General features: G+C 39.4%; 1 protein-coding gene across 2 annotated transcripts; it reads left to right on the plus strand.

Moving 5' to 3' along the window:
* The first annotated feature begins 10,772 nt into the window (after positions 1–10,772).
* batf (basic leucine zipper ATF-like transcription factor) lies at positions 10,773–16,687 on the plus strand. Of its 2 annotated transcripts, XM_023347655.1 has the most exons (4): positions 10,773–10,852; positions 10,932–11,048; positions 11,826–11,930; positions 15,565–16,687. In XM_023347655.1, the coding sequence occupies exons 2-4, from the start codon at positions 10,986–10,988 to the stop codon at positions 15,769–15,771; spliced, it is 375 nt and encodes a 124-aa protein (XP_023203423.1). In that variant the 5' UTR covers positions 10,773–10,852; positions 10,932–10,985; the 3' UTR covers positions 15,772–16,687. The 2 variants fall into 2 exon arrangements, with proteins under 2 accessions (XP_023203423.1, XP_005800334.1); XM_005800277.2 differs by having other exon boundaries at positions 10,811–11,048; positions 15,565–16,686.
* The last annotated feature ends 70 nt before the right edge of the window (positions 16,688–16,757 follow it).

The raw sequence follows: 16,757 nt of genomic DNA on the forward strand, positions 1-16,757 counted from the left end.
AGCCTGTGTGTGTTTGAGGTTTAATCAGCGGGATGAGAAGATTCACCCAGACTAGGGGCAGTTCAGTCGTCTCACCTCTTTCCACCAGCCACTCTGCGCCTTTACGGGCCACAATTGTCATTTAATGGATTAAATATTTATCCTTTCCTGTGCAAAGCCCCTCAGAGAGAGATGACAGCATCACCATGTTCACACAGCTAAACATCCCCCATCACACACACATCCACACGCTTACAGAAGCACGACAACGCCTCTTTTGACGGCACTGTTTGTGCTTAAAATTCAATTACCCACTTATTGATAGCTCTCTGGGGTCGTGGGGAGGTACGGATGATTTCCCACGAGACTCTGGGCTCCTCTGCACATCTCCAGCTGGATCTATTTCATGGCTTTGCTCATCAGCAGTCGGCGCAGATGGAGCACAGGAGGCCGTCGTACGCCTGCACACACCACCGCACGCTGACTCTAAAACACACACACACATCAAACACACACACAAAACAAGAAGAATATGTTGGCAACAGAGTGAAAGTGTTAAAATAATAGTAATAATGAGATTTATCTTTGAGTTTTACTACCACTACTAGTGCTACTACTGCTACTGCTAATAAGAATGAAATTAATAACATTGCCTTCATTTACTTCACTTTCCTGCTTAATGGAGATAAATAAACAACTCGGGTGCAGGCTGACCATGGCAGAGGATCTGACAAATTCTTGACTGAATAGAGATGTATTTATGCTGGAGAAGTGATTGATGGATTGCTACACAGGTGAGCCTGATGACTGGATAATAAACAGCTGAGACAGTTGACAAACAACACCTGCAAATGCAAGGGAAAATACGCTCAGAATGAATTTCAAGAGATGAACATATCTGTTCTTATTTTTCTTCTTCCTCCTATATTCTTCGGTTTATATGCTTTACAATGAAAAAAAAAGTGAAATTGAAGTTGAAGAACCATCATCATCCCCAAGGAATAACATTAACATATTAGGATTTTAATATAAACATAACAAATTACATAGAAAATGTAAATCTTCCTTCAAACTGTGGAACAATTATGGAATCACAGCTGTTAAGCAATGTTCGAACTCTTTTTTAAAAAAATGTGGCTGCAAAAAATTAACAATCGTCATACATATAGAAATTGCAGAGGTTCCTTTTCAAGTGCTTATTCATACATACATAAATAAAAACATAAAAAAACAAGCTAAAGTCACTGTGAATGTAAATACATAGAAGGTAAAGAAAAGGTACATATGAGAAGCTGGCTGTAAAATATACAAAAAAAACCCCAAAACAGTAAAATAACTGTTGTTTGGTTATTCAAGCATTATTATTCAGTATTATTTAACTGCTGTTGTTTGATATCTCCAAAAGCCACTAATTGCCTTTTCTATTTTATTTATTTTGTCCTACCTGAACATAGTGCCTAAACCCTCACCTTTAATATTTTAAACAGAACAACCCACTATATTTCATCCTTTTTGAATACTATTCAGTCCTAATAACGCAGATGAAACCATCTCTTTCACTGTGAAATGCCTCAGTTAGAGTGCTACACATTTATCATTAACTGGTTTACCAATTACACAGTTTCTTGAGCTTTAAACGAAACTAATCACCCCTCTCAGCCACAGGTAGGACCCTACAGGTTTGCCACGCGCCTCGGTGTCCCCAGAGGGTTCCAGCGGAGCCAAAGGAACGCTTGGTGAGCCACTGGCCTCGCCACGACGCTAATTACAGTCCTCATCTCTACTCTCCCACGGGACGCCACAAACCTGATGACAACACACAATAATCACAAGCATCACCAGGAAACAGCTGCTGCCTGCATGTCAATACCTTGAGGGTCAATGAGTGGAGTAGGATGGTGAGCTGCATTCCCAAAAGCAGGTTGTCTTGAATGTTTTTACCACACCATATTCTGTTTCGTTGGGATTTTAACACAAAGTAGTGGACAAAATCTGATGTAATGCAGAAAATACAGTCTGTTTTTACAAATGATCTTTTAAAAAGTGTTCCATGCATTTAATCATCCCACTGAATCAATTTTCTTTAGAAACACATTCTGCAGGAATTACAGCAGAGCTTTTGGACTGCGTTTCTATCAGCTTTGCACTTCAAAATAATTGTATTTTCCCATGTTTTGTTGCAAAAACGGCTCAAGCACATTCAGATTTAGATGCAGAGTATCAGGAAATTAATTTTCAAGTCTTGCTATAGACAGTTGGATTTAGGCCAGAGATTTGATGAGGGGATTTTAGCATATTGTGTTTGATCTAATCTTTCCAATGTAGCTTAGGCTGTGTGTGAGTGGTTATCGTTTTGCTGTTATGTGAACCTCTGTCCCAGAGTCAAGTGTTTTTGAGCCTCTGACTGGTTTTCTTCCCTTCAGTCAGCTCCACCCCTGTTCATAATGCTCCCAGCACCATTTTCATCAGTATTGTGTTCGGGGTGGCGTGTAGTGCTGCTTTTCCTCCACATGCAGGATTGTTGAACGTTGGCCAAATGACTCAGTTTTGGTCTCTGAGATGGTAACTGGAGTGCCATCTTCTAAATGTTTCTTCACATTTTGCTGACAAGGAACAAGACAATCTTTTCCTCTCTTAAATAGATCTTGATTCAGAGTTCACTGGGAGAAATTTAGAAACTAAACATGAATCAAGACTTTGAGTAGCGTGGCACAAAACTCAAAATTATCTAAAATAAATTCTGACCAGACAATGAAGAGGAATCTTGCCGTCCTTTAATATGACAGGGTTGGAGTGTAGTCATCTTTCATAAAGTGACCCTGGATTGATGAGATCCACAGATTCCACTCAGTGTGATTGTTCATTAGCAGGGTGCTGAGCTGTAATAGCCTGCACACTTCTCTCAGCTGTAAATCTCTACCCCACTCTGCACCCCGGTTTGATCTCCTGTCTCATCAAAAGGGCTGTGAAGAATGAAGTCAGCTTGATGAAAAACAGAATGAGATTTATCTGCTCCACCCACCTACCGCCTCTTCACACTGAGACAAGCTTCGAGGCAGTAAATGGAATAAGGATGTGAGGCCCAGAAATGTGCTGGTGGAATGTGGATGTTTTTGAGATGCTGATGGGTCTAAAAACACTTTGACTGAAAGTCCCTTTTCTGTTTGAAATTTTTCCAGTATTTAATTGACAGGCAGGAAGACCAAGACAGCTAAGGAAAAATAGGAACAGGCAGGCGCTTTCTGTTTTAATAAAGATATAAATTAAACAGCTAAATTGTAATTTTTAAAGGAAGTTTCAGACTCTGTTTGGCCATTAATTACCCTAATTGCAAGCACCAGTCTCACTAATAAATTCAACAAATTGCTCATTTTGTTTTAAATATGCATATAATCCAACCACCTATCATAAAGCCTAATTAAAAAAATCTAAATAATAATAATAAAAATCATTTAAAATTGTTTCTTTTTTTATGTAACAGGGCCATGTTCTTCTATGGTTTCTGTGGGAAACTGGAAAACTGATCCTGTTGGTCCCAGAGTTTTTCATTCACACTGTATGTGTTTCCCTTGGATGATATCTTGTTATCCTGGTGATTCACTGATCTAGTGCCCCTGTATTCTGATGCCACTTCTGTTATTTCTAACCTGAATATTGTAAATGAGCCAACATTCTGGTTATTGTTTTAATCGTTAAAGCTGAATTATTCTAAATTTCAAATGCATGTTTTGTTTTATTTGCTGTGTGAATGACCACAAAGTTGCATCATGTGTTTTAACGATTAGTTGATGTTATATGATTTGGGAAAGAAAAAAAAATAAAAATAAAAATTGCAATAAACCCTAATGAACTTTATTAAAGTCAGAGCAGGACAAGTATTTGTGTCAATTAACTTATTTTGAAGGGTTCTGGAAACATATTACTGTAACACTTAGGGGGAAATGAGGTGACACTTAGTGTTTTTTTGTTTTTATCCTTTCTGAGAAATACTTCAGTACTAAAACTTTCTGACAGTTGGATGAAGTCACAGTCTGCCCATCGAGGGTGAAGACTCTGCTGCACAGCGTCCCATTCAGTCTGACCGTTTTCCTTGCAGTTCCATGTCATAAAATTTAGGTCAGAGAACAATGCAGTCTCTCTGGTAGACCGTAGCACGGTGCCAGGACCCTTCACATCCTCCTCTCTGACCCTCATCACTGTAACCTTTCAAATCCACCCCTCCACACTGTGTCAGAGATTGCAAAACATGCTGCAACTCAGTTGTTTCTTATGCAAAACTCAGAAAAGTACATTTACAGTTGGCGAGCCACATTGTGGTCAGATATACAGACAACACTTTATTTATGAATCTATGGATTTTTCAAAGATCTATGGATTTTTTTGCAGACGTGTCTGAAAGGTATTTTCATTTGTTTTGTCTAGAATATTGGATTGTACTGAAACCCCCCCACAAAATTAAAGCTAAAAGAACAAGAAGTCAAGAAAAGTTAGACATTTTTTATTTACATCAACATATGTTGCTTGACGGCTGCACAGTGGCGCAGTTGGTAGAGCTGTTACCTTGCAGCAAGAAGGTCCTGAGTCTCTCCAAATTCTCCCTAGGTGTGTGCGCATGGCTGTTTGTCCTCTCTGTCTCTGTGTTGCCCTACGACAGACTGGCGACCTGGACCTTGGACCACCAGGTCTTCTAAGGAGGGGTGAACCGGCCCAGGTCGGGAACGGAGCAGGTCAAATCCCCTGTACTGCTCAGTGGTGGGATAGATATTGCAGTTCAGCCTGAGCAACATAGTGAGACCCAGTCTTTTTGCACTCATTAATAAACTACTGTCAAAACCTTATTCACATTTGTGCATCTTAAAGCTGCTTTAACACTCGTTCTTGCTTCTTGTTTCATCGAAATCCTTCAAAATGCAGTGGGGATTCTTGTCTAACACCGCCTCCTGGTGGAGGACAACAGACACTAAACTCTTTTGTTAAGTATCACAAACCTGCAACCCCTGAAATTTTAACTTCCTTTTGCTGAAGTGTGACGGTTGAATGGACACATCTCTGCTTGCTCGTTGTTTACTGAGTTGACTTTATCTGTTGAACATACCAGAAAGTCTCAAGGTTTTAAGTTGCACAGGGTTGATGTAGTTTCTGGTGTACCCCAGAAGGAGGCGGTGTCGGACAAGAATATCAGCTGAAGTTGGAAAGATTTTGATGAAACAAGAAGCTAGAATGAATGTTAAAGCAGCTGTGTGATGCAAAAATGTAAATGTTCGGGTGACACTAGTGTATTATGGAGTATAAAAAGACTGGGTCTCACTGTGTCACTCAGGCTGAACTGCAGCATCTATTCACAGGGGCGATCCCACTACTGAGCAGTACGGGGGATTTGACCTGCTCCGTTCCCGACCTGGGCCGGTTCACCCCTCCTTAGAAGACCTGGTGCTCCAAGGCTCCCCCAGGAACACCATATCTATACTGAACTTAGTGTGGACCCCCGCTCAACATAGCCCACTGCAGCTCAGAGCTCCTGAGCTCAAGCAATCCTCCAGCCTCAGCCTCCAGGTAGCTTGGATTACAGGTGAGAGCCACCTCACCCGGCGACAAGCAGCTGCTCTGACAAGAAATTGACCAGGAGAGACCAGATGATAGCAGGAGAGGATAGAGAGAGACACCAAGTGGTGGAAGATATTACTGCATGTGATAAAGTTAAATGAGTCAGTTTTTTTTTTAAAGTGCTACTTGTATTGTGAATATTTAACCGTCCAAAGTGACTCTGCATATTTTCCTAAAAACTGAAAGGATAAGGTCTGACAGGATAGATCACAGGTGTCAAACTCCAGTCCTCAAGGGCAGCTGTCCTGCAGTTTTTAGATGTGCCACAGGTACAAAACACTGGAAGGAAATGGCTTTATTACCTCCTCCTTGTGTAGATCAGTTCTCCAGAGCCTTGCTAATGACCTAATTAATCCATTCAGATGTGGTGCAGCAGAGTCGCATCTAAAAATTGCAGGACAGCGGCCCTAGAGGCCTGGAGTTTGACACCCCTGGGATAGATGAATGGATAGATGGACTTGTTTTTAGAGAATCTGTTTTCTACAATTTTGCAGCCTCTTCTCTGTTATCTGTCATTTCAAGACGACTTTAAGAGGACCTCCAAATGTTCAGAAATAAAATGTAACGTTTTTAGCTTTAGCAGCAGACACCAAGCAAATAATTATCCTTCGGTAAATTAAACTTAAGTATCGACATGGTTTCAGCTAAAAACACAACTACCAGTACCTAAAAATGTACCAATATTCTTGTAGGTTTTCTGTTATGGAAATAAATTTGATCTGTGAAGATTTAGTTGCTGCCTTTTCATATTAAATGATTCACAGGTCATTAATAAGTCCACCTGAAATGGTTAAGAACAAAAGACTGAAAATTTGAAGACACCAGTCTGTCTAAAGAGAAATCCATTATTTCATCCATCCTGCCACGCCAACCTTACCCTGCCAAATTTTGTGGAAAAGAGGTTGAGTCACCCTGGTTTTCTTCACAAAGAAGACCTCAGGAAAGCTTGAAAATGTTTTTCAACAACACATAAACCAAAAACTTTTAAACTACTGTGCCACTCAGTGTCCCTCTCTTACATCTCCTGCTAGTATCTCGTCTCTCCTGATCAATTTCTTGTCAGAGCAGCTGATGGTCGCCGGGTGAGGTGGCTCTCACCTGTAATCCAAGCTACCTGGAGGCTGAGGCTGGAGGATTGCTTGAGCTCAGGAGCTCTGAGCTGCAGTGGGCTATGTTGAGCGGGGGTCCACACTAAGTTCAGTATAGATATGGTGTTCCTGGGGGAGCCTTGGAGCACCAGGTCTTCTAAGGAGGGGTGAACCGGCCCAGGTCGGGAACGGAGCAGGTCAAATCCCCCGTACTGCTCAGTAGTGGGATCGCTCCTGTGAATAGATGCTGCAGTTCAGCCTGAGCAACACAGAGAGACCCAGTCTTTTTATACTCATTAATAAACTACTGTCAAACCCTTATTCACATTTGTGCATCTTTAAGCTGCCTTAACACTCATTCTTGCTTCTTTTTACATCAAAATCCTTAAAAATAGCAGCGGGGATCTTGTCCAACACCGCCTCCTTCTGGAGTTTACCATACACTACATCAAGCTGGAGAAACTTTAACGCTCGGTTCAGTTTCAAATGACCTTTCATTCGTCGTTTTATAAAGACGATTTTATAATCGTCTTTATAAAATGAAAATTTGTATTGTGGCATTAGTATGTCCGTATTGTTTTTTTTTTTTATTTGATCCGACTGCGTCATACTGAGACATTAATATAACTTCATCTCAATTAAATCAGAATAATATAATTTATCAATTAATTCAGTTTCTCTGTATCCCTGCAGAATTAATATATTTTCTCAGCATGGTGCTACCACCGTTCCATAAAGGTCAGATTTGTGCAGTGCATGACTAATAGTTGTCCTGTTAGCAGTTCGGCCAACAGGACAACTGTGTGGTTTGGCTGTGTTCAGTTTCGTCAAAGCTATTATAGCCTGTTGGCTGCTTCGCTGATGAATCCTCTCCTGGCCTTGTCATGGCATGGTAGGTTTAGTTGTGCCATACCCTTTCCAGTTTAAGATGACACAATATGACTCTATGAGGTTTTGTAAACTAACCTTATTTTAATCGTCTTTGCAATTTAATCCCTGACCTGTCTCCTGTGTTTTTTTGTTCACTATTGTTCTCTAACAAACCTTTGACTTTTTCACAACACAGATAAATACATACTAAAATTGGATTACAGATGGAGGAGCCTGTTTACTAGTAACCTTTCATATTGACTTTTCAAATAGCATCTCATTAAAATGATCAAAACTCTGTTTTTACAACATGATCAAAACATATAAAACTTCATGATGTAAAAGCAGTTTTCAAGGCATTTTAATTATCCAACATTACACCTTGATATTACCCTTTTACTGCACACCTGGTTTGTGAAAGTGAAAATAGTAGCTATAGACACTGTCACTGTCTGGACTTCACACATTGGACACGACGAGTCATAAATGTCATTCGTGTATGAGTAAATACTTCATACATGATAACAGCAGTGTTGATATTTTTATGCTCAGAAGTGTTTCAATGATAATTTTCCCAAATCAGAAGCTTAAAAGAAACCTCCCCTCAGCTACTTCCAAGAAACACTGACCACTTATCAGGGTGCTTAAAATGCTTCCTTAGCAAGTGTTTTTCAGAAAGATCTACTTGAGAGAGCAGATTGTTGCTGAAGTTTGTGTATTAGAAGAATGCAGATGACTACACACACATCATATTACAAGAGTGTGTACATACAAAGTTCTTCAGTAAGTAGGTTTCTCAGAATATTCTAGAAGCAAACACATTTTGGTTAGTATTGAACCATGTTGTGCTTCTCTCCTGGTTACCACAAAACTGGACAAATCAGCTTTTCTCCTTTCTTTTCTTTTCTTACACTCTCAACTCTGTTGGACAGCCTTAAATGCCAAGTATTAGAAATGTCTGCCCTTGCCCAAGCTCTTCAAAATTCCTGCGATGGTGGAACATGTTTTTGTGTGGGAGGACTGTTCTGCCAAGCAAAGCTGTTTTAGTCCTGATTCTTTTTTTTTCTCACAAGAAAATCTTGTTCTTGCACCGCCAAATGCTTTCTCGTGACGGGGGCCAAACAAGAAAGGGCCTATAACAAGTAAAAGGGCAACTGCGGCTTTTAATTAGTCTATCTCTAGGTTTCACAGTGCAGTAAAAAAAGAACAGATATTTTGTGTTTTGTGTTCTTTGTTGTACTACTTAAATGTTTTAGTTAATCAAAAAAGAACATCAAAAATTACCTGAGTGAATACAAAAATGCATTTAACAAAGGAACCTCTGACAAAATAAAGTAGGATCTCTAAAAGCAGCACATCACTCCCATGTCTAAATGAATTCAAGAAAGGACCAGAAACAATACATTAACAGATATCATACTGAAAACTGTTCTAAAACCAATTAATTATCTTTTAGCCTCCAACAAACCACATTGAGAAAAAAATTCACCAAAGTAGCTGGCTTACGAAAATTGCTCCTAGAATGCTTTAAAACTCATCAGGCTTTGTTTGCCTCAGTTAAGGTCAGTGTTCATGTTTGAACAAGGAGAAAGAGGAACAATAAGCAAAAAATGCCTCCATGGGAGGACTCTAAGGCAAAAATGGCTGCTGACCCCCTCAAAAAATATATGCCTTACATTTCCCAAAAGCACATACTTTATGAGCCCTTAGACATTTGGTAAAACTTCTGGTGGTCTGACAAGATGACAGTGGAGATATTTGGAGGATATACATCCTGTTACATCTGTTGTGGAAAAGAAAAAGACCATGCCTTCAGTCAAACATGATGGTGGTAGAGTGATCGTCTGGGACTGCTGTAGCTGACAGAACGACAGACCTTGAACAATAAACGATACTGGGAAATCCTGACAGAGAATATCCATTCATAACCTTAAGCTCAACTACACTTGAGTTTTGCAACGGGGACAATAATTACAGGCACACCGACGCCACCTCTGCTTAGTTCCTATAAAAAAAAGTAAAACTTTTAGAGTGGCCTAGTCAAAGACTAAATTTGAATCTGATTGAGATCCTGTGGAATGACATTAATGCTCAAAATCCCTCCAGTGGGGCTGAATTGTCATGATTCTGCAAAGAAGAGTGGGCCAAAGCTTCTTCACAGCGATGACTCATTGCCAGTTATCACAAATGCTTGACTGTCCTGGCAGGGGTTGCAAAACCAGCCATTAGGTTTCGGGGGCAATTATTTTGTTTGCCAGACCCAGTGTTTTTGATAGCCTTTAATAAAATTATTTTTCCTTATGGACTCAAGTTATCTTTATCTAATATCAAAATTAGTTTGATAATCTTAAGTATTTAGGTATGACAAAAAGGAAAATCAAAATAAATCTGTAGGGGGCACCAATAATTTTTCAGAAAGAATGCTTGGATTTAAGGGCAAAATTCTATACATTTCCAGTATATTTTGCCCCCACAGAGGTTGTAAACATCCACCAAATTTACATTTTTCTCAGACAATCCCCACACTTGCAGCATCATTTACAGTGAAAGGCTACAAGGGAATTCTGAGTGGGTTTTTGGGGAGCCCCTTTAGCATTTCTCAATGCCGCGAGGCCTCGATGTCGCCCTCACTTATTCGCAGCTGGTGTGTCGCAAAGCGAGACGGCATGGCGCAGAATGTGGAAATCACCATAAGGAATGTCGATATTCGAAGCCCAGTCACCCATGCCAGAGGTTTGGGATGTGGAGTCCCTGGAGGACTGAGTCGAAACGCAGCATCATATGAGACTGCCAAAAAAAGGGGAAGAAGATATACCCCTAATGTCTGTTTGATACTTACCTACAGACATTAAAGTAAGACTGCACAAAAAACAAACAAAACAAAACAAAACAAAAAAATAACATTTGTCTCCTGTAGAAAGTTGATTGTTTTTAAGTTGTTGTTGTTTTTTTTATTAATTTTACACAAAGTTCCTGATATCCTGAAGGTGTTGATGAGTTAAAATGGATGTGATAAGTTATTTCTCAGGAATTTACACAATTAGGTTGAATTCAAACTTTCCATCAGACATGTGACTTCCAGTCTAATGCAACTTACCCAGATTCTTACCAGAAGCCACATCAGATATAGATAATTAGGTATACAACTCTCACAGTGTGTGTATATGTGTGTGTGTGAGACAGAGAGTGAGAGAGAGAGCGAGAGAGAGAGAGAGAGCGAAAGAGAGAGAGAGAACGAGAAAGAAGGTGAAAGAGGAGTGTCAGAGAGGGAAAGAAAAGAGGGAAGAAAAAGACTCATTGCTCATTAAGCGGTAAGCCAAGTTCTGCTCAAAACTAGCTCTACAAAGACTTTCTTTACTGACACACACACACACATACACACTTTTTCAGAAATCCAAAGCAGAAGTGGACAGAGACACCGGTTTTCAGTCGCTGTGGTTGGCTATGGCTCAGGGCTCTGACAGCAACGACGCAAGCTACAAGTCCCCATCACCTGGAAGCAGACCGGTAAGTGTGTCATTTTTTAACATTTTTTGTTTACCTTTTCAGATAATCTCCAAATAGTTTTACTGAAAGAGTACACATATAAATCAAACATGTGTCTCTTAGATCGCTCTCTGTGTTTCATGCACACTTTGTGGCCATCGAGGCTCCTGTCTTTGGTAGCTCTTTTTTCACAGCTTGTCAGGGTGTTTCACTTGCACACATGGGCTGGAGGCATGACTCGCATCAAGTGTAGGCTTTTTTGAATTGCACAATTCATCACTTGCCCAAGCTGTGGGAATCCTTGTTTTTTTTCTTCTTTTTCTTCTTCTCCTTTTTTTTTTTTTGCAATTCTCGAAAGTGTGAATGATCTAAAAGCTGCCAGGAAAAAGCATTTATGTGACCATCATCCTTCTGCCTTCACGTGTGCAAGCCTTTTTTCATCATGGCAATTCATATGGGAGTGTCTGGTGACTTTCAGGCTACATTACCAGACAAACAGAGAGAGAGTTGTTATCTCTTTGATGTACAACTGAATCAGCATTTAGAGATGGATTAGTTATTGTGATACCAAGAGCGTTAGGGACATGAAACAGGGTGTGCGTTATAGCTAACCGAAGACTCAGCCACTCCCTGACCCTACCCTTCATATTGGGCTCTATGCAAACCCAATCTCATTTCAAACTGCCATTAGCATACATAACACTCCAATTTGTAGCCACCAGTGATAGATAGAAACTTTTGGGTGGTATTGTTTTTGTATGCGTTGCATCGACTGAAAGGTGGTTGTGTTTTTGCCAGAGCTCCTCGGATGACGTGAAGAAAGTGATGAGGAGAGAGAAGAACCGAATTGCTGCACAGAAGAGCCGGATGAGGCAAACTCAGAAAGCTGACAGCCTTCACCTGGTGAGGAAGCTAAAAACTTTGTTACAAACATCACACCCAGCAGTAGAAGCATGAGCTTTAAGCCCTGCGGATTATCTTATTTTGCAAAACATACTCTAACAGACAAAGATTTAACTACAGGATAATCAATGCCCAAAATAGGTAGCTTTACCTTAACTTACAACATTCCCATTACGAGAGAACTTTATGTCTCTGGGAATTGGTTTGTACTTTATTTACAAAATGCTACCTGACCATGTGGTGATGTGTCATGGCTTCTGTTGGGCTGCACACTTGGGCGCTTCTCTATGTGTTTGCAGAAGATTAAGGAATAAATTAACACGTGTGGGCAATCAAATAATCCAGCGCCAAAGACTGCAGCCCTGCCGAGCTCAATGGCAGGAATGTGTGTTCAGTCAGCTAATTTTATGTGATATTTGTCATCTGTGTTGACTTACATGGATCTCCAAGTTCAGGTCTGCAAAACATCAAAAGTAGCTAAATTTGATTTCCCTCTGTTTAACTTTTTATCATTTTTTTAAAAAGGACAATTTGTACCTTAACACCGTGCTCTGCTGCTGCCACTCTGTTTTCAGAACATTAACTTCTGTGAACTTTATCTGATAACTTGAAGAGATTTTGACCTTCAGAAAAGCCACATCGTAGGCCGTAGTAGATTCTGTGAAACAGATCTGAATGCATGACACTACTTCCAGTGAAACATGCTGCATTTTATCAATCTCTTTAAAACCCTGTCACATTCACAAAGAACACCAGGGGACCACAGAGCATGCTCTGTGGTTTTGCTTTCATCGTCTCGCTAGATAAACAGGAAGGTGAATTTTTCCCTTGCTGTGACACAGTCTCTTATTTCCTGTTTCTTCTGTAGTATTTTTTTCTCTGTAAATGAGTTTGAATGTTGTGTGTCGTGGGCAGCAGGGGAGAAAAAAAAGGCTGTCACTTCTTGTAAAGCCCTGATAGCAGTGGGCTGTATTTGGCTAAGTGACGCAAGTACATGGGGTTTACCCAGAGCTTCTCTGACAGTAAGGACCTGAAGGTTTTGGTCATGGTGAGATGACCTTTATAGTACCTGAGTGGAAGATTTTTGCTCCACAATTCCCACACAAAAACGGTAAAGAAAAAAAAAACACAAAAAAGGGAAAAAAAAAAAAGGTTTCTGGTTGTGACGTACAATTAACTCTTTTTAAGCTGTTTTGGAAAGTCAAGCTCTCAAACCCTTTGAATGGCAACTTCTCACACTGTGATGCTGCTGCAAGACTTTACAGGTGGTTTCTCTTGTTTTTCCAGACTTCTGCAACACAGTTGATACTCTATCTTACAGAATTGTAAAGAAGACTCCAAAGTTACCTAATTTCTTTTCTTAATTTCAGTGTAGAAGTAGATTTTATTGACTTGTTTGGCTAAAAAAAACCAACATGTTTTGTCATTGTTTGAATGAAATGAATAATACTCTCATACCTAACAAAATATTAACATTTTGTACATATAGCTTCCAAATGAAAACTGTGGTCTTAATAGGATAAAATAAAATTACAAAATATAAACTCTTGAAATTTGACCTAGTAAAAAGAATTTGTTTGTTTTATCTTATATGACAGTTTGCTTATAAATGATGCAGACCATTTTAGGAAAAATATTAACACTTAAAAAGTATAAAACTTTGACAACAACTGCATATTTAAACAACATCTAGAGCCTGTAAATTGTTCTATATGGGTTTCATTATATTAGGTGACTTGCATTATATTGTCATTTTGTTATGTAGCTCAGATGTTTACCTGTCTATATCCTGTATACGATATATGCTTCATTTCATTCACAATAATTGTGTTAGAAGGTGTTTTGTAGTCAGAAAATGAAGATTCTTGTTCATATTTGGGCTAAAGTATATTTGATGTCTAATGCTAGTTGAAAATGTCAGCTATTATTTGCATGATAGTCCACACACAAGGAACTGATAAGTTGTTCCGGCATGCATAGTGGTGGTTTTTAGTAGAATGTTAAAACATTATCCTGTTAACAGGATAATAAGTCAACAAACTCCTGCTGAGCAAGATTGCTTTAGTATGTCCTGTAAAAGTTAAAGGACTTTGGTTTATTCAGAAAAAAATGTTGCGTGATGACGACATCCCCTAGGGGACTCCTCAGAGTATCGGGGGAGATCCAGTGACTAGCAGGAAGGAAATATCTTAAATTATTTAAATAATAACTTAAGCGTCTGTGCAAGATTCCTTTTTTGCATGTATATTGTGGAAATTTGGGTTGGATGTACAGATTCGGCAACCAAGATGTATCAAACAGTGATAATTGGTTTTCTTGGAAGAGTCGTGTTGTTTATATAACTTTACATTTCGTGGTTATGATGGTCCAGGAATTTTGTGAGGGAAGTTAGAGATTTTCCAGCTTTATCAAAGGAGTACTTTACCATTCCTGAAAAACCCTACTCTGAAATGAAAGATCTTCAGAAAAGGAGAAATGAAATTGTGACCTAAATTTTAAGAAGTACAGCATCATAATGTGTTATTTTTTCTAAAGGTCACACAAAGAAATTCCTCATAGTTGTATTTTAGCTAAAAAAAAAAAAAGCAATATGTTGTGATACAATAAATTGCTTTTAAGACACTGTTCTAGATTTCAATAGCATTTTAAAGGTATTGCACTTTCTTCGTTTTTATGCATGTTCCTTTTAAAAAGACCTCAGTCTTTACATTTTTAGAAAACTGTTAAAACTGTAGCAATAAGAGGAAGAAAACGCATTAATAAAACATATACATTTAGTAACACTTGTGTTTTTTTTCAGTTTTGACGTAAAAAGTCAGAGAGAAGTTGAAAAGAAAATGCAATCAAGACAGAAAATGTAACCATAGCCAAATCCATTCAAAAGCACCAGTACCAGCAGCAATGTTTATGTGAGCTCTGGGTCACACTGGCCAATCCCACCTCTCCGTTTTAAAAGTACACATTACTATTATGTAAAAACTGCTATGAAATGCCCCCCCTCCAGTGGCTATACACGATAGCACACCGGCAAACACAAATATGAAAAACAGAATGGTATGACACAATCTAAGTGTTTTCATTTCAAACAAAAACACAACAATTATCCCAACATTCATTGGAATAATATAACTAGTTATAGTCCTATTAATGTTATTTGTATTATTTATTAACTATGTCTTTTGCAAGCATAACCTTCCAAGCAACTAAAGGTGGCTTTTTTTTTGCAAGTGTGTGAAAAACGCACCAATTATGTTCAGCAACATCTTGGGAAGGGGCACTCCAATCCATGCTCCATCCAGCAGACACAACTTCAGTCACTCTGACACGTTTTATGGCATCTTAAAACAGACTTTGAAACAGAATATCGAAGCAGTGTGGTTTTGAAACCATAACTTTTTACAACCTTGATGTGGTAACCACCCAAAGCTTGTTGTGCCCTCATTAATAGAGTCACAGGACATTTCATTCTTGCTTTGGCCAAGACGTTTGAAAAGACATTTAAGCACAAGATCATGTAAAGTAACCTAAAAAAGACTGGTTTGGCTGTTCATTTATCTAGCTTGGCATAGCAGCATAGAACCACTTTCTGATATTTTGAGCTCAGATCGAACATCCTGTTCCTGTGTGTTTCCAGGAAAGTGAAAACCTGGAGAAGGAGAATGCCGCCCTGAGGAAGGAGGTGAAGCAGCTCACAGAGGAGGCCAATTACCTGTCGTCCGTGCTGAGCAGCCACGAGCCCCTGTGCACCGGGCTGGCCCCGCAGACCCCGGACCTCCTCTACCCTCCCCATCAGAGCAGCTACCACCGCCAGCACATCGCCGTACCACACTACCAGCGCTGACCTGCCCGAGGGCCTGTGGCTAAAACAGATGACTGACCTCAACAGACACAGACTGACAGGAGACGTGTGTCTTTTTTATTGTTAAAACATAGTTAAGGCAAGACAGGCTAACTTGTCCATCATACAACGAGCCCAAACTGTAACCGGAAGAATTCAAGACATATTTATTTTGCTTCTTCATGTCTCTTTGCTTTTTGATTGTAAATCCATGTGTGAATTTAAATGGCTTGGTAAGTAGGTTTATCAAATAGTCCATGTTTACAAAGAGAGAGGAAAAAATATTGTGCTCACATTTGTAAATGCTTATTTTTAGTATTTCACAGAGCACCTTTTGTCATCTCATGTCTTGTGTTCTTTGTGTTTGTAATGTTTTTGTGTGCGTGCGTGTGTGTGTGGGCGTGTGTGTGTGTGTATAAATGCTCAGGAGCCTTGACAGTGTTGATTGTGGACAAAAAGAATGTAAATGTAAAAAAGAAGGCTGGAAATGAAGGAATGGTTAGTGAGAAGACCCAGTGGATGTATTTATTAAATTTTATGCTTTTTCTTTTTCTGAAACATCATCTGTAAACCTTCTGGGTTCATGTTATTCTTTTGTTTGCTAGGACAGCTGGGTGTGTAAAGTCTGCACAGGTGCTGATAACACGGACACGTGACAGACGTTTTATTTCTCTGCTCAGACGCCACTAGGTGGCACTGTTTAACAGTGTGTGAGATTGAATTACAGTAGCTTATATTTATAAAGCATAAAATAAATCATTTGTGGATTGATCTGTGTGTGTGGATAAGGGTTCATTATGGCCCTTGAGCTCCACTGTCACCTTTTGCTTGTGCTCCACTCCTGGTGGCCTAAATCAAACAATCTGTTATCTGCAGTGTATTAAAGCAGGAAGTAAATGTAATAAACTGGCTTTAATTGGTTTAATTTTTATCACTGACTCTTTTGTAATAAAGTAGATAGGATATCTCGCTCGCTCACGGAGATACCA

This window comes from Xiphophorus maculatus, chromosome 15 (assembly GCF_002775205.1).
Source record: "Xiphophorus maculatus strain JP 163 A chromosome 15, X_maculatus-5.0-male, whole genome shotgun sequence".
In the NCBI taxonomy this organism is placed as follows: Eukaryota; Metazoa; Chordata; class Actinopteri; order Cyprinodontiformes; family Poeciliidae; genus Xiphophorus; species Xiphophorus maculatus.

Coding starts and splice junctions, on each gene's coding strand:
- batf (XM_023347655.1), top strand. CDS start 10,986: ATGGCTCAGGGCTCTGACAGCAACGACGCAAGCTACAAGTCCCCATCA. Junction 11,049..11,825: donor CATCACCTGGAAGCAGACCG/GTAAGTGTGTCA, acceptor TGTTTTTGCCAG/AGCTCCTCGGATGACGTGAA. Junction 11,931..15,564: donor AAGCTGACAGCCTTCACCTG/GTGAGGAAGCTA, acceptor GTGTGTTTCCAG/GAAAGTGAAAACCTGGAGAA.